The following is an 18392-nucleotide window of genomic DNA, read 5'->3' on the forward strand; positions in this document are numbered from 1 at the left end:
AAATATGTGCTCTCCAAAATCCCTCCCCAGCCCTCCCTTCACTCCTTCCCAGGTCCCTTCCCCAGTGCCCTCTTAATCTGTGTAGTTCCTCTGCTGTCCCACAAAGACCGTACCTTAGTAAGCCACGACCCTCCTGGGTCGTGGCCGGCTCCTGGGTGTCTCGTCGGCTGAGCTTCCCCCTCGACACTCTCCTTTTCCAGCGCCTCGTCTTGGGTCAGCGTTGCGGCGATCCTCGTCGGTTCCTCTGGTCGGGCTCCCTTTTTCTCCGTCTCTCCTCTCGTTCCTTCTCCTTCACTCTCCCCGATATTGTGGCCACTCCCCCTCTTGACTGCCGCGGCCCGGAAGCCCTCCTGGGTTTCCCCAGCAACTAGGCGACGCGATCCTCCTTCAGGGAGCGTTCCCACGTAAACGTGGGAACGCGGAAATGACGTGTCGGGACTACCCGACACGTCGGTGACCACCAGTGCCGAGGATGTGATCGGGACTGCCCGATCACAGGGCCATAGTCCACTTTGTGCTTTCTCTAAGGCTACAGTCAGATAGGGTTTGCTGAAAAACGTGGTATGCTGTGTCTCCAGCATTCACAGAAAAAAACACACTTGTTAAAATGTCAGCTGTTTTAATATAAAAACACCCCCTAAGTCCCAGACACGTTAGAGGGAGATTCCAGCCAGACAACCACGACTGTATGTTGATTGCTGCAAGCTTCGCTATGGCTACTTGTTTAGACGTCTGAGCCCTGAACCAGATGGGAACGGTGCCTCTTTAGACCGCAGGCCTTTTCTCCAGGTATGAGGGATGATGTTCTCCCAGTGGGAAACTCGAAGGGCAGATTAGGCTTAGTATGCTGTGCTCATACTCGCAGGTGCGGGGCTATAGATTCACTCCCCTGTTTAGACAGCATGGTAGGACCGTTTTTGTGTTTTACATTTTTAGTCACATGCCTGCTCCTATTGTTTTTTATTATCCTCATTATTGCTATGTACCTGCTTTTATCTAAGATGCAGATATTTTAATAAATGCTTATTTTAATATATTCTGTCTCTGTTGTCTTAGCCTGAGAGAGATCTTGGTAACTGAGAGAAAGGGATGTGATCTGATGTACCACGATTCCCTGGGGAGTCTATCTTACCGTGAGCTCGGTTGCCACAATCATCTCTGTCAGAGATGGGGCATTGCTACTTAGCCAGAAACCCCGGATTAGGTCGGCAGGTGTCACCTGGTGTGGAATTGTACTCAGTACCCACAAACCAGGCGATCCTACCAAGCAAATCCAGTAGCCTCATTACCCTAATGAGAACCTATGTGACACTACCATGCACAGCACTACAATCATGGTCATCTTCTCTCCAATCGCCGAGCAGGACCTACAACGACCTGTCTCCAAAGTAAAACCCTTAAACCATTATCAGGGCACTATTTCAGGCTCTAACAGCAAATCTCTTGCCACACACCTACTCCATATATGGACCACTATGGTAAGTTCCTCTGTCAACCAGGACCTCTTAGTTGAATGACTAAAAATCACTCCGCTCTTAAAAACAACAACTTCTTGATCCAGAGAACCTGAACAACTACCGCCCAGTCTCCACACTCCCATTTTTAGGCAAAGTCATCTAAAGTTGCATAGCACCTCAACTAGCCTCACACATCCAAACAAACAACCTCAACCAATTAGGGGGGGTCATTACGACCTCGGCGGTCTTTTGAAAAGACCGCTGAGGCCGCGGGAGACAGATTACCGCCATTGCCGGAGGTATTCCTGTCTCCCTATTATGCCATTTCCACTGGGTCAGCGGACGGTAACAGTGTTACCGTCCGCTGGCCCAGCGGAAATGTCACATCAACATTGCAGCTGGCTCGTAATAGAGCCAGCGGCAGTGCTGATGTGCAGCGGGTGCAGTAGCACCCGTCGCGCATTTCACTGCCCGAAATTCGGGCAGTGAAATGCGCGACGGGGCTGTGCCTGGGGGCCCCTGCACTGCCCATGCCAAGTGCATGGGCAGTGCAGGGGCCCCCAGGGGCACCCCAAGTCCCCTTACCGCCGGCCTTTCAATGGCGGTGTGTACCGCCACGGACAGGCCGGCGGTCGGGGATTATGACCGCCAGGTGGAATCCTGGCAGGAAAATGGAGGGGCCGGCGGTATGGCCGTGGCAATTCCGCCACAGTCATAATTGCTGGCGGAACACCGCCAGCCTGTTGGCGGTGTTACCGCCAACATACCGCCAGCCGCCAGGGTCGTAATGAACCCCTAGGTTTCTGCCAGGGTCACAGTACAGAAACAGCAATCCTTTAAATAGTCAATGTCTCCCTTAAAATCCTCGACTCTGGCAACTCCTGCCTCATGGTCCTCCTGGTCCTTCTGGTTTATCTGCTGCATCCAGCACTGTCAACCATCATGACTTCTTCATATTCTTGAATATGGGATGTAGAGGCACTGTCCTCAAGCGGTTTCCCTCTTAAATATCAAACCGTTCTCAAATTGTGGAAGCAGGCCCCTCGTTCTCTATACCAGTCAGCATTCACCAAGGTGTCGCCCAAGACTTGATCCTCTCCCCAACCCTTTTCAACCTCTACCATGTGTGATTCTCAGAAACTCTGGGATTTCCTTTCCACCTCTACACTGATGATTCCCAAATATACTTGAAACTCTCATCCCTGGAGGATGTTGCACTCTTAAAGACACTCTTAAAGATTCAAATACACTCTTAAAGATTAAAAACTGGGTGCCCAACTACCATTTAAAACTCAACCCAACTAAAACAGAACTTATTTTGGTGTCAAAAAGGAAAAAAGCCAGTACAAGAAGAGATGGACAACTTTCCCATCTTTGAATGCTGCTCGCCATTGTCATGAGTGCCAGATCACTTGGCATTACTCTTGATAATTGTCTCAATCTTCACAGCCACATAGCAGCAATGGCCAACAGCACACAACACAACACACTCCTCCTAATCCCCCTATCTAAATGAGAAACTGAAAAACTCCTGAGCAAATATGGGTTCAAGAAATGCCCAATTTCTGCTCCTGGAACCCCCTCACCTTCAGGGGAGAAAAATACATGAACCAGTCTTTCTTTGATAGTGCCACCAGAATCTGGAACTCTCTGCCTACCTCACTCCGTTTAACCACATGCCTACCAACCTTCTCGAAGGCCATCAAGTTCCTCCTATTTGACAGACAACTTGGTTGATTTTTTCCCTCAACCAGACTTATTTACTTTCTCCACCACGCCCTGATCTGCCTTAATTTAGCTGTTCATGACCTCTGCCCTATTGTTGTAACTGCTTTTTTTGGTAATTGCTGTATACATACACTGATGTTAACCTCTGAGTTTAACTACTATTAATGTAACTCGTTCTAACCCTGTATAAAATTACTATAACATCCCTGTAACCTTTGGTCTTTTCAGTGAATTTCTATGTTTCTTTAACGTAAAGTAGCTTTAAATACTATACGTTAATCAAACCTCTGCTGCACATAGCCAAAGGCCCTGCGCCCCACCCCATATAACCACCCAACCCCCGCCACACACTTTCATCCAGTGTGCAATGGGACCGCGGAGGTTCATCAAGGTCCCCGCAGTCCCAGCTGGCTCCCTGCTTCGTGCCGGAGACAGCATTACTTTTGTACACAGGGAGCTGCTAAACATGGAACTCCCTGTATGCAAGAGCAATAGTTTTATCTCTGTCCCTGCCTGCATCTCTGAAACCTTTGCTTCCAGCTGGCAAGAACACCTTGACAGCCCTCACCCGCTGGAAGCAGAGTGTTTGCTTTGATTTGGCAGGAGCGGTCAAAGCTCCCACTAAGTCAGAGCAAACAGCTATGTCCTTGCAATGGGCGATTCGGGACATAGCAGGAGCTGGCCCTGTGGGAGTGGTGGTCCCCAAGGCTACTATTAGCCCACCTTTAACCTTTAATTTAGCCCACAACAGAGCCCGTTCGTCATGCTATATCAGCCCCAGGGAGGTGGTGGTGTCTGGGGCTCTGGGGGGGTGGGCGCGAGCTGGTCCTCCGTATAAATTTCATATTCAGCCCCAGAGAGGTGGTGGTCCCTAGGGCTGCTCCCCCATTACAAATAAACATTTTGCCCCAAGGAGTTTGTGGTCCCCAGGGCATGGGGGGGCCACATGCCCCCCCATATCTTAACATAATCACCCCGGGTAAGTGGTGGTCCTCGGGGCTAATATAAGCCTAAGGATACAGACCCCTTGTGCCTCACCTCCTTTTTTTATTACCCCAGTGCCGCCGGAATCTGGCCCACCCAGGGGCAAAATAAAAAAAAAAGGTGAGAGACCTCCCTTTTTTTAAATCTCTAAAAAATCTGCAGATCTGGATCCGACAATTTTTCCACAATTTAAAAAAAATACTTTTTAGTCCTGAAGGGGTCCGTGAGAAACCCCTAAACCAATTCAAAGGGCTCAGGGTACTACCATTGCTCCTTTTCTATTTGTTTTAACTTTTTGTGGGACTCAAGCCCCTAATGGCTGCCAACACTTCCTTGTTGAAGTGCTGCCAGCGAATCAGATATCACCATAGGGACAGTTGGATCCGTAGAGGAACTGCATCCCTTGATATCTATATTTTTGAAATGCTAATACCTCAAACACTACTAAACATATTTACAGGAAATCACAAAAAGCACACTTTCTTGACCATGAGCTAGCTTTCAGCCAAATTTGGTGTGATTCCGTCCAGCAGTTTGGGCTGTAGTCATGTTTAAAATCCCCATGGGAAAATGCATGGGAAAAACACGATTTGGGACCTCCCCCTTTTCCTTGACACATCAGCCTAAAAGCTTGAAGACAGCAGCTGAGCCCATTGAAGTGTAAGTTTTAAAAATGTTGTGAAGATTTATCAAGCGGCATCAAAGTTATTGGCAAAACAAAAAACACTCTTCCCATGGAAACTAGGTCCTAACTAAAATTACCTACTGGCAACTGCCAGTAGATAACATATATATATATATATATATATATATATATATATATATATATATATATATATATATATATATATATATATATACATATATATATATGTATATATATATATGTTAGGGCAAGGGTATTTGCATAGGTTTTTGGGTGGGAAGGGAGTTTTTAGGGTTTAGAGTGGGTATAGGTTGTCGGTGGCAAGGGGTCTTTAGGGGTTAGAGTGGGTATAGGTTTTTGAGTGGCAAGGGTATTGTTAGGGTTTAGGGATGGTATGGTCTTTTGGGTAGAAAGGATACATTTAGGATTTAGGAAGGCAAGGAAGGAAATATACATAAGTATTATATATATATATATATATATATATATATATATATATATATTCCTTCAAAGGTAAACAGTGCTGTACTCCCGGAGGCTCTGATCATGATTAATCAATTATTCACATTGATAAAAGCTTTCATACAGACCCCACGCCGCGTTTCGACAGAATGACTACTTCCGGTGGTTTCATCTCCTCTCTCCATTTTCCTCCTACCATACTGATTTATACACAGCATCCTGGGATTGTTAGTTCCCAATTATTTATCGCACCTGAAAACAATTACGGTATTTTCACTCCCTTCGGCATGAACGTCTCATTGGACATTGTAAAGTAATAGGCATTTTCGTTTTTAGCATTTCTTGTAGAAAATTATGCTTCTTAAATGTCGTTCTCCTTTCTTCATCCATTAACACAATTTGAAGTATCTTAAAGCACGTCTTTCACTTTCGAATTGAACTGGGCAAAAACATTGCTCTTTCATAAATCACTTGTTGTTCACAAATCCTGCAGTCTAAGCCATTGTTCTTAATGTCTCTCAGTTTCAGGCAAAATAAACAAACAATCCATTCCCTGCTTAATATACATCCGATGATGTGAACTAAGATAAAACATGCAGTCTCCGAACCCTATCATCAACATAAGAAACTTTAATAGGCATCTGCTCACCATGTTCTGTCGAAGTAGTGCCTTGGAGTAGCACCAGGCGCTTTTGGAAGTCCAATATTTCTACATTTCTAAATCTTCCAGTGTTTGTACACACGCAGGAAATTCGTATTTCCTTGCTTGCTTCAAATGTATCCCGTCCTTCATGCTGGGCACTGTTGCTATTTGGGTTGAACATATACAAATACTTGGGCCCGTATTTATACTTTTTGACGCTAAACTGCGCTAATGCAGTTTAGCGTCAAAAAGTTTAGCGCCGGCTAACGCCATTCTGAAGCGCCATGCGGGCGCCGTATTTATTGAATGGCGTTAGCCGGCGCTAGCAGACCGGCGCTGCCTGGTGTGCGTGGAAAAAAACCACGTACACCAGGCAGCGCCGGCGTTGGGAAAAATGGCGTTAGGGCGTCTTAAAATGGGGCAAGTCAGGTTGAGGCAAAAAAATCGCCTCCACCCGATTTGCGCCATTTTTAACGACGTCCAGACGCCATTTACATGACTCCTGTCTTAGTAAAGACAGGAGTCATGCCCCCTTGCCCAATGGCCATGCCCAGGGGACTTATGTCCCCTGGGCATGGTCATTGGGCATTGTGGCATGTAGGGGGGCACAAATCAGGCCCCCCTATGCCCCAAAAAAAACTAAACAAAAAAAAAAATTATACTTACCTGAACTTACCTGAATGTCCCTGGGATGGGTCCCTCCATCCTTGGGTGTCCTCCTGGGGTGGGCAAGGGTGGCAGGGGGGGTACCTGGGGGCATGGGAGGGCAGCTGGGGGCTCATTTTGAGCCCACAGGTCCCTTAACGCCTGCCCTGACCCAGCCGTTAAAAAGAGGCGCAAATGCGGGGTTTTTTGCCCCGCCCACTCCCGGGCGTGATTTTTGCCCGGGAGTATAAATACGACGCATTCGCGTCGCAGTCATTTTTTTAGACGGGAACGCCTACCTTGCATCTCATTAACGCAAGGAAGGCGTTCACGCAAAAAAATGACGCTCATTCCTCATACTTTGGCGATAGACGCGTCTAACGCCAAAGTATAAATAAGGCGTTAGTTTTGCGCCGAATTTGCGTAAAAAAAAACGACGCTAATTCGGCGCAAACGGAGTATAAATATGCCCCTTGGTCCTAGATAGCGACGCGCCTCCCTGCTAGTGCAGTGTTAGGGTTAAGACCAAAACCCTCACATAAGCCTTCATAGAAAAACAGCGCTGCACTCCCGGAGGCTGTGTTCATGATTAATACGTTGATAAAAGCTTTCAAACAGACCCCACAACTTGTTTCAACATAATGTTTTCTTCCGGTGGTTTCATCTGCTCTCTTCATTTTTCTCCTACCATCCTGACTTATACTAAGCACTTATATATATATATCTATGTACACACACTCACACAGATATATATATATTCACAAAAAAAGAGTGAATTTCAATTTTTTTAACATAAAGTGATTTTCATTACTATATGTTAATCCAACCACCACTACAAAAGGCCGTGCATGGCGGCGGTTGGCCGCAGGGCCTGGCCTGTGGCCAAACCCTGCGGCCAACTCCCCCTAACCACTCAACCCCACGCACACGGGCTGTTGGCTGTGCACAGCAGGAGTTTGCCGTGGCCTGTCTATCTGGTGAGAGTGGCTGTGAGAGTGTCTTTCTTGGTGTTAAAGGGGGTACATCAGTGTCTTAGTGGGTGCGTAATTTTCTGTGTCGGTCTGTGGGAAGGTGCATGACGGTTTCAGTGGGTCTGTGAGTGGATGTGTGAGCGTCTGAGTATGTCTATGAGTGGGTGTATGTGTCAGAGTGGGTCTGGGAGTGGGTGCGTGAGGGTGTGAGTGGGTGTACAAGGGGCCAAGTGGGTCTGTGAGTGGGTGCATAAGAGTGCGAGTGGGTGGATGAAAGAGTATGAAAAAGAGAAATTAAGAGAGAGAAAGAGAGTGAGAAAGAGAAGGAGAGAGAAAGAGCGTTTTCAGGCTTTGCTGAATAAGATCCTAAAAATTAGATATTCCTGGACAAATTGAAAAGAAAAATCTATTTGTCAATTAAAAAGAGCGAGATCACCTTTCATTATGAACCTTAAGCTTTTGAAGTTGAAAACTAATTAAAGTAGGGAAATGACCACAGACACTCCTTGACTAGAACCCTCAACTTTTAGAGTGAGAGGCTGTGACCTTAATCATTATGCCACATGTGTCTTTTTACTGTGTTATGAAGTCATTGCAGGGAGAGACCATTGCAATGCCTATCTCTCTCTCTCTCTTCCATCCCATTGTGGCAGAGAGCTGCTTTAAATAGTAGCTGCTGCTTGCGGGAGTAATGTTTTCATCTGTTTCCCTGAAATCATATTTGCATGCAGGGAAACAGATGAAAACTTCGCTTTCTGACAGTGGGATGTTTGACAGCGCCTGCTTTCAGAAACCATACTTTGTTTACCTTTGGTTAGTGGGGACTGTCTGATCCCACTAAGCTAAAGCAAACAGCTATGTCGTGGGGGTGGGCACCCTGGGACATGGCAGGAACCGGCCCTTGGCAGTCCCAAGGGCCATCATTGGCTCCTCGAGGGGGGGATTGTGTGTCCCCCCTCCAACTATTATTGCCCAAGGAGGTGGCGGTCCCCAGGGCCTGGGGATCTGAAACTGACCCCCTTCACTCTTTGTTAGAGCCCCAGGGAGGTGGTGGTCCCCCGAGCAGCAGAGGGGCCTCCCAGTGTCTTTAAACTAATATGATGGGGGTTGCAGGCGGCCCCCACATCATATTGGTTTAAAGCCCTGCAGAGGTAGCGATCCCCAGGACAGTGGTGGTGGGGTGGCCCCCGCACACATAATATTTGTTGCCCTGGGGAGTTGGTGGTCCCCAGGGCAGCAGGGAGGCCAGGCGCCCTTCCCCGCATTACAATTTCAATGCCCTAGGGATGTGGCCCATCTGGGGGCTGTTTATAAAATAAGCACAGGAACCCGCGCTTATTTTTTTTATTAAATCTTTCACCAGATCTGTCACAACTCACTGGAAACATTAAGAAAAAAATGCTTTTTAGCTCTGAGGGGAGGGCCTCTGGGACCCCAGCACCAGGGATAAGGGGTCAAGGTGTCCCTACCATAGCCCCTTTCCTTTATTTAATGTTTTTTTCTGAGACTTGGCTAAAGGCGAGTGTCAAGATGGCTGCCAACACTTCCTTGTTGAAGTGTTGGCAGCCAATCAAATCTCAGCACGAAATCGAAAGGATTTGCGAAGCCTTTGCGTTCCTATATATACATATTTGCATTTTCTTTACTTTCTCAAAAACTACTGAACGGTTTTACACAAAATAATAAAATGGTCACTTTCTGGCCCAAGAGCTACCTTTCTGCCAAATTTGGTGTCATTCCGTCCAGTGGTTAGGGTGCTATCGCTGTATACATATATTAAAAAAAGGGTTTATACTTACTTGTAAAACACTTACATTTTCCTGTTAAAGGCATGCTTGGTACAGGCATATTCATGGTAAACTAAGTTGTTGTAAAGATGTTCGTTGTAAAGACGCATTCGTTTTTCCGGTGTCATTGTGAAAGCATTTGTGATTAAGGCAGTCATGGTTCCTTCATACATCCCGGGGACTCGCAAGGCGAAAGAGATATTGGGGGCCCTTTGTTCGCCGTGCCACTTCAGAGGCCCCCACAATGTATACTTCACCTCTCATAGGCCATCCCCAGGACTCTCCAGAGTTACCTGCCACCATGGAGGATTTAACACAGTTTTCCCTTACTGAATTTGAATTGGAGTTTTGGTATATATCGTCCCTTAGTTGCGCAGACAAATTCAATTAGGCAGATTTCCATTCTTGTTAAATATTCTGGACACTCTTTGAAACAATCAGCCTTTAGATATAATTGAGCGACTAGGTTCATAGGCAATGAAACAATGTACTATTTTTCCATAGCATTTTATAGTTGTAACATATTTTCATTTTTTAAATTAATTAATGCAACTCACAGTTCCACGAGCTGACACACAAAGGTGGTCAGCTCCTTGTATGATATCGGGCTGATGCTTATGCCAGTTGGTGAGGGTTACTGTGGTGCCATCATTCCACTGGAACATAACTTGAGTTGCATTACTCATCAGGCCAATCCAGGTTTCAGTTACATTTTCTGTGGAAGTAAAAAAAACACAGAGAAACTTAACTAACAAGAATAATTAGAAAAAGTATCTCGAAACGGGATAAAAAAGTGTTTCGTTGAGTACATGAACTGTAATGCACTTTATAGCCAGACTAAAAAGTCAAACAGGCTTTCAGCTGTAAAGCTATCTACATCCGGACAGTTAATTTACCTAATTATGTTTTTGAAGGAAAAGGGCGTGCAACATGCCAGTTATTGGGAGAGAGGCTGTAAGAGTTGTTCAGTTAAAAGGGGCTGCAGAGATGATTCTGCTGTAAATGTATGATCATGTATGAGCTTGTGGAGTCTGTATACAGTGCGCTGTGTATATAAAATGCAGACCGGTGTTGCTCCTCAGTAACAAAGTTAGAGTCGAATTTAGAGTTTAAAAGGATGGCTACTTTGTCACCAGCGTGACAGATTACAGTCAGTCCTATTAGAGTGCCTCAGGACATAATGCACTTGTAATAAGAGCGGATGGCCTATCCGTCATGTTTTCGATGGAGTCCCATCTCCAATCTCTAAACCAGGCTCCTGGTGTGTGTGTGTGTGTGAGAGAGAGAGAGAGAGAAAAAGAAAGAGAGAGAGGGAGAGCTTTGTCATCACACCACAACAACACTCTAAGAGCATTTAGTTTCAGAAATGAATAAAAGTCTCTTTCAGACATCTGGAGCTCACTGTTTGATAGATTTGTTTAACCCAAGAGTTTAATTCCCCAGGATGAAATAAAACCCACAAACAACGAATTCACCTAAAGTCAGAAAGAACTTGGGGGTATATTTACTAGGATTTTACACTGTGTTTGGGTAACAAAACCAACACAAATCAATCAATAATCAATCAATGCATTTGTAAAGCGCAGCAATATCATCCCTAAGGGTATCACCCCCTAATAACTTGCTATTTACTTCCCAGCACAAAACCTGTTCTGCACTGGAAAGTACCCTGAAAAGAACACAAAGCAGTGCAAATCACTGCTTTATGCTATTTAGCGCCAATGGTGTGTTACATGGGTGGTACATGGGTGTTCCCATGCCACCACCCATGCCTTTTGGGGCACAACCCTATCAACAAACAACAGTAGACAGGGTTTTGTGCCAAAAGTTAACATAATGTGACAGCAGGTGTTAAAAGAGAAAGGTTTTAATTTCTCCTTTCTTTTCTGACTTTGCATACATGCAGCACTGTGCAGCACTGTGCAGAACACATACAATATAGGAAAAGGTTTAGAGTGTGTCTACACATAATGGTACCCTTCCAGTACAAAGCCTATGCTAGACTTACGCACTATGATGCAAAGGTGTGTGCATGGTGCACAACAGCAGATTTCTGCCCCAGCTCTAGGGAGAGAATAGAAGAGTGCCATATTTCTGTAAATGTCGCTCTCCTGCTCTCTCCTTCTCATGCAGCACAGATTTTTTGATGCTGCACTGACTGAGAATCTAGTAGATTTGGGCCATAATGTCTAGAAAAAGACAGGTCCAAAGATAACAAGAATGCATTTCAAAGAACATTTAAGAGTCAAAATAAAGCAAAATAATCTAAATATGGTTCCCAATGTGTTAGAAACATATGGCTATGATATTTCAACAAACATTGAATCAGTCAATAAAACCTGTCTCCTTCCAGGCTAATCAACTGTATGTGTTTTTGGTGCAGTGAGTTCTCTGTGTTGTTTTAGTGGATAGGCTGGCAACTATTTATCGGCTTGACACCCCTCAGGGGATAAGTGTTGTGCTTTATAAAAGACATTCAATTACATTTCCTTTAAATTTTATGGTAAAAGAGGAATGTCATTAAAAATGATGTCATGAATGAAACCCTTTAATCTCATATGGCTCAAGAAATGTGCCAAGAAGTGGTTGCACATTTGGTTGGTGCTGTGCGTTGCTGTAAAGGACCATATTAAAGGAGCCCATTTTGAGTTGATTGTGCATTATTGCCAGAACTGTGATGAGTAGGCTCAGGCAGAAAGGTGCACACTGTGGCGGGGTCTATTTTGCAGGGGGTATTGAAGTATTTGGATTGCCATGATGGGTTCAAGTATGACTCCTTATGCAGCTTGTGAGGCGGCAGCATAAGGCTGCAGGTACAATATAATGGATGGCAAATTTTTAAGACATATGATTGGATTTGTAACTTTTTCCTGATGGATGTACCTTGGCATGTGGGCTCCTTCTGCAAAATTGTATCTGAGTCACTCATGCCCATAGTGACGATTTAGGAACCACATTTGACTACAGTCAGCAGCAGGTATGTGACAGTTGCTCAGCGTGATGTTGCTCTCGAGCTAGATCTGTGCTCAATAAATACCAATACATTGATACATGAATACATATATGCACACATACATACATTCTTACACTGTGCTAAGGTGTTCTTCTCTGCCATTTCAGATGTGCTGTAGCCAAGTATTCTCATGCATGTTCTCATGTTTTCTCGTGTGTTTATGTGTGTGTATGAGTGTGTGTGTTTGAGAGACATTAAAGAGAACATGCATATTTTTTTCTGAATTAACATCACTGTGGTCTTAACTGCAATTTCATGTGCAGTAACTGCAGACACTGTGTTGCTAAAACAGAAGAAAGCATTATGACCCGACAGTCGGTGATAATGTGGCGGTAGTATTGCCAACAATGTGGCGGTACATACCACCACATTATGACATTGGGGGGTTGGCAGAGGCCAACCCGCCAATGTACCACTCCAACCGTCATGGCGAGAACAGCTGCTGGGCTGGAGATATCTATCTCCAGCCAGGCGGCCTCCATTGTGCTGCCTGCGGGATTATGACCCTGCCTAGCGCCAAGGTCTTTGTGGCATTCGTAATGTCACGAAAACCATGGCGGTAGGCTTTATCAGTGACAGGGAATTCCTTCCCTGTCACTGATAGGTGGCCCCCACCCCCCCACCTTTCCAATGACGCCCCCACACCCCCTACCTTTCCAATGGCCGCCACCCCCCATCTTCACACACACGCAGACACACACTCATTCACATATACATACACGCATGCATACATCTAATCACACACACATCTGCACACACTTCAACACATACACGCAGACACGCATCACGATTACTATGCATACACACACTCACAGTTCCTTACATTCACGCTCGCAGTCTACATACAGCAGACATCCGCAATCACACACACACATACATGCACACACCCCCACACACACATACAACACCCCCTACCCCCCTGACCTGTCGGAGACCCGACTTACCTGGATTCAGGGGGTCCTCCGGCAGGAGACAGAACAGGGCGCTGCTACTGCCAGCAGCACCCGCCAGCAGAACTCCGCCAGTCTGGATTACTTGTCATAATACGAGTGGCGGCGGTCTACTGGCATGGTGCTGCTTGTGGTAGCAGCACCACTTTACCACCATCTGCCAGTATGGCCACAGCCGGATTTCTGCCCTTCTTGTGGCAGAAATCTGGCTGTGGTCATATTATGGCAGACGGATGGTAGGTGCTGTGATGGTCTTTTGGCAGCCATCACCGTGGGGGTAGGCAGTTTTTAATGCCAATGTTATAATGAGGGCCTATATGTGGGGTTAAAAAGCAACACTACCAATTAGAATACATTTTGTGGATGGCTAATATCAATCTAAAAAGACAACAGTTTTGTGCTAGAGTCAGATGTGCCAATGCCTCTGCCTCATGGTATTGGTAGACTGTAAGAAATTGGGTTATTAGGTGAGAGGGGTGTGAGTACTACTCAAAACAAAGGGAATCCTTGTCAGGGTAAATCACAAAAGTCACTAAATAAACCTGTTCTTAAGCCCCTCCGAGCTTGGCACAGAAGCGGTCAGGCTTAACTCAGAAGAATGTGTAAAGTATTTATGCAGCACTCACATAGTAATAAAGTAAAAACGCAATAGAAGAAAAACCCCAAAACAATTAAGAAAGATAGAGCAAAATCTAATAAATTAAATGACACCAAAAGAACAGAAATTCATCCAGCAAAATGAAAGTTCTAATTTTTTTAGAATTTTTAGGTGAAAATAGAACAAAAAGCACAAAGTGCCACTAGAAGGTATCTGGTCGTGCTGTACCATGCCAAAGTCACAAGCTCAGGCTCACTGCAATGGAACTCATAGGTGTAAGCGACATCTGCCAGTGGAAGGACAGGCAGCCATAGAAGTCAGAATGGGGGTGCACACAGCCATCAGGCTACCCTTTGATGTGCAGGTAGGGCTGAGTACAACCAGCCAGAGCACCCTGCTCGAAAGAGGAACACCCTGCCCGACACCCAAGGCCCTTTTGTTTCCAATCTGGAAGGAATGCACACCACATCACAGGAGAGACAGTCACAGTCATGTGAACCAGGACACCAGCAGAAAGGCAAATTTAGTTAAGGCAGAAACATGGAAACCTAAAAATGGCTTTTTAAGAATAGTAATTTAAAATCTGACTTTACCATTAAAGAAGAATTACATTTTCAACTCAAATAAGTGGAAAAAGTATTTCTCTAGTTCTCCCCAGACTGAAGTTATCACTTCTTAAGCGTAGTAAGGAAACCCAGTGATAGTCCATGGGAAAAACAACTTTAGGAGTTTTTCACTGTCAGGACATGGAAAACGTAAGTAGACATGTCCTACTGTTTAAATACCATGCACCTTGCCCTATGAGCTTTAGGGTCTCCCTTAGGGGTGCCTTATAAGTATTAAAAAGGAAGGCCTAGGTCTGGCAAAAGGTATATTTTTCTGGGGCGACATGGGAGTTTAGAACTGCATTACAAGTTGCAGTGGCAGGCCTGAGACATGCTTTACAGAACTACTTTACTGGGTGGCACAATGAGTGTTGCAGCCCTATAGTAGTATTTAATTTACAGATCCTGGGTTCACATGGTATCATGTACTAGGGACCTGTATGTAAATGAAATAATCCAACCACTTGTATACCAATCTTACTGTGCTTAGAAGAGAGAGCACAAGCACTTTACTATTGGCCAGCAGGAATAAAGTTTGCAGTCCTAAAGTCAACAAAAACGGGATCAGCAAAGGAAGGCAAGAATCCACGGTGACCTTGCAGAAAGGGCCAGATCCAACACATCCCAAATTGAGTGGACCCTCAGTTGCAAGTGAGGGAGGGATTCTGCCAAAATTTCCACAGATTCCTACTCAGAGATCCATAAACCATTAATCAGCTCTAGATTTCCCTTGCAATGGCCTTGTAACGTAGGACTGCTCTGAATTATTTATTTTTAGAGGGATATTTAGTGCTATCTCCCACCATTTTCTGTTATGTGCCCTGGTATGTTTGTTCGCTGTATTGATATTATGCTAGGGAATGGATGAATGAATGTGCCATCTCCTTTTATGTGCATGGATAGGGGTACTGGTTGTTCTATGAGAGATGTATAGCTAAAGAGATTGAATGGCCCTATTATGTTTGTTACTAGATAAAAGACAGCCACATTCTTGCTCCAGTTCAGAGTGGATCTGGCTTTTCGATCCGGGCTGCACTGTCTGGAGTGCAATACTGGACAGACAGTAATAATGGATTATGATTTGTTCCCGAGTGATTGCCAATGGCTTTGGTAAGCATTCCATCTGTTATCTGTATGTTTTCCTCAGAGCAACACCCTGAATGCAAAGAGCATTCCCAGACAAGGGTTCCACGCTTAAGGCGCAATTGGAAACAAGCTATATCTCATTCACATCCCTAACTAAAACAAAACCAGTCTGAGGTTGCTTGTGTTCATATTCAGAGAGAAGAGGCATGGATTATATTGCAGCAGTGTATATGGCTGCTGTCTGGAGTGGCAACAATAGGTGAAAAACGGTGGACTTTGATGCAGCCCAAATTCTTACAATTGGCTGAGAATGCTACTAGCATTCCATCCATCAGCCTTATACACGTATATTAATACATGTCACAATCAGGGTACATAGATGTAAAGCGAAGCAAACCCGTATTAACCTATGTATACTTACCTTGTTATATTTTGGTCCTGATATGTTGGTAGCATGATATTTTAGAGTTACTATTAAAGCAGAGCACCATTCTTGTCAAAGGATTTACAATATAAAACCCATTCTTATTGTTTTTGTTTTAACGTTCACAATGTAAAGCTGCTAACACTGCATTTGTCAGAGCTTTTAGAATATAGTACAACATCCTTTTGTATTTGTCAGGGAGTTCAGAACGGAAAACCCTTTCTTGCTAAATGTGCCACAAGGTTAAACCACACAAAGCCCCTTTCTACTGCAGTTGACTCCGGATCTGCATTAACAAAGCCTCTATATGTTCTGGACAACAGAATTACTTGAAAGACTGGCTAATACAACTGCTGCCCAATCATAAATACCTGAAAAATAAAAGATCCACAAAGGGATAGATCCCGAACCGCTGTTTATACCCTGCTTTCCTTAACTACTTTTTACAGCTATATGTGTCAAGCCAGACCTAAAACAAAAACATATAGGAATGGGTTCGAGTGAAAACCACTACTTACCATTGTCAAGAAGAGTATTCAGCAGCTCAACATCTGCTAAAGAGGTAATACTTAGGAGTTCACTTTCACTCTTTTTGCAAGAAGATGAAGCATTAATCCAGCTCTTCTTCTCAATCTGAAGTTTATAGCAATTCCGGTTAAAAGCAAACCAGCCGGAATCACAGTGTGTAGGGTAGTACTTCCATGCATCTGTTAATTGTGTATCAAATCATGGGGAAAAAGAATTGTGTAAATGCAATCAGTTGAATAAGCGTGCACAGTCTTTTCGTTCTTTTGCTTTTTAATACATTGACCATATTAGAAAGTTGGCGGAAAAAGAGAACATTTTACTTTACATGACAGTCATTAGAAAACGTTGTTACATAATTCTAATGATATTTATCTTTACAACTCAAACACCTTTTGCTAATTACTAAATCTTTCCATCAAAATCCACAACAAGTAGAGAACCACATGACATTTAATAGCTATAGTACAGAGGATGCACTTAGCCTGCTTGAGTAACACAGTTAAGTAAGAGTGTTTTGTGTATATGTGCCCGCATTTATTGGAAGTCACGTGATCCTTTAAATTTTACCATCTATGTGCCTGACTCTCAATTCCTTGAACACACTCTAGCAAATCAACGGACATATAGCATACTGAAGGAAGTGTAACTACTGTGGAAGGGGCGTGTTTCCGGCATCTGAAAAACAATCACTACTTACTTTTAAGCAATATAACATAACTCCAGGGATACTATACCTATGCTTGTAAACAGCTGTATTCAACATTCATTAGAAAGTATCCTTACCAATTAGACCATTGGGTCCAAGGGATCCAGAAACAAAATAACATTTTGAGCGAAGACAATGTTCAAGGAGGAGCACTCAAATGTTATATGACATCCAAAAAGAACTTCCTCGTGGGATAGGAGTGAAAGAAAAACCATGAAGAGACACTTTAATAGACTTGCACCCACTAAAATCATTTGGTGAGATCATTTGATAATGCTTTGAGGATCCATTGGAGCCATGGCTTCAGCATCACTAAGACTGGGTCACTAGTGGCAACCACCACTAGATCTCTGTCCAGACCTGGTGCTGACTGGAGGTCTCTTGGTCTAGCACAGGAATGTATTTAAACATATTAATTGTACAGATGCTTAGCTGTTGCCAAAAGCAAGTATGTCTGGATCAGTCCAAGCCACAGGATGCCCAAGTACCAGCTAGCGTCATGATGAACCCTTTACACTGCTACAAGAAAGGTATTTTAGCCATATTGACTCAGCAGAAGACTTGCGGGCATGGCACAATCGAGAAACGTGATGCTGTCATTGTCACATGGTCCTCTGGAATCATACCAAGCTGTGCCTCTAGCCAGATAAGAGGAATGCAGATCAATGCTTGATTATTGGTAATGGCTACTTTAGAAGCATTCCAGGACGTACGGTAAGTGTGATAGACACATTATTTTCCAAACTTCATATTTAGACTAAAACAAATAAAAAATCCTTCATGTGTAATAAGATATGTATAATGCAGATAGAATTGTGCTATTGTAAAATGTTGGATTTGTTTGTGGGGGATAACTGGGTGCATTTGATGTGGTAAGGTGCAACAAAATACCACTTGAAATGAAAAGTGAGACCGGAGTCCATGACATGGTAAATGAGAACAGATCAGTATACTCTGGTTTCTAAAGTATTATGTGAATGATGTTTGGATCATTTGCATCAAGCTTTATGCACCCTCCCAAAATCTGAGAATGCATTGACTGGGAAGACCCATTTAGCTTTTTTATGGAGACGAGTAACAATAACTAATTTATCACAGTGTAGGAGGGTATAGCTATTCAAGATATTTTGTAGGGTGTCTTCACTGAAATGGGTGAAAG

General features: G+C 44.2%; 1 protein-coding gene across 1 annotated transcript in view; it reads right to left on the bottom strand.

Annotated features, from left to right (window-relative positions):
- The window catches only part of PLA2R1 (phospholipase A2 receptor 1), a 1061792-nt gene that overhangs the window by 641527 nt on the left and 401873 nt on the right, over positions 1-18392 (bottom strand). The window contains exons 7-8 of the mRNA XM_069224206.1: positions 16518-16706; positions 9881-10038 (exon numbers count right to left, since the gene is read on the bottom strand). Coding sequence (XP_069080307.1) covers positions 9881-10038; positions 16518-16706 — 347 coding nt within the window. The remainder of the gene's footprint in view (positions 1-9880; positions 10039-16517; positions 16707-18392) is intronic.

The sequence above is a fragment of the Pleurodeles waltl genome, chromosome 3_1 (assembly GCF_031143425.1).
Source record: "Pleurodeles waltl isolate 20211129_DDA chromosome 3_1, aPleWal1.hap1.20221129, whole genome shotgun sequence".
Classification (NCBI taxonomy): domain Eukaryota; kingdom Metazoa; phylum Chordata; class Amphibia; order Caudata; family Salamandridae; genus Pleurodeles; species Pleurodeles waltl.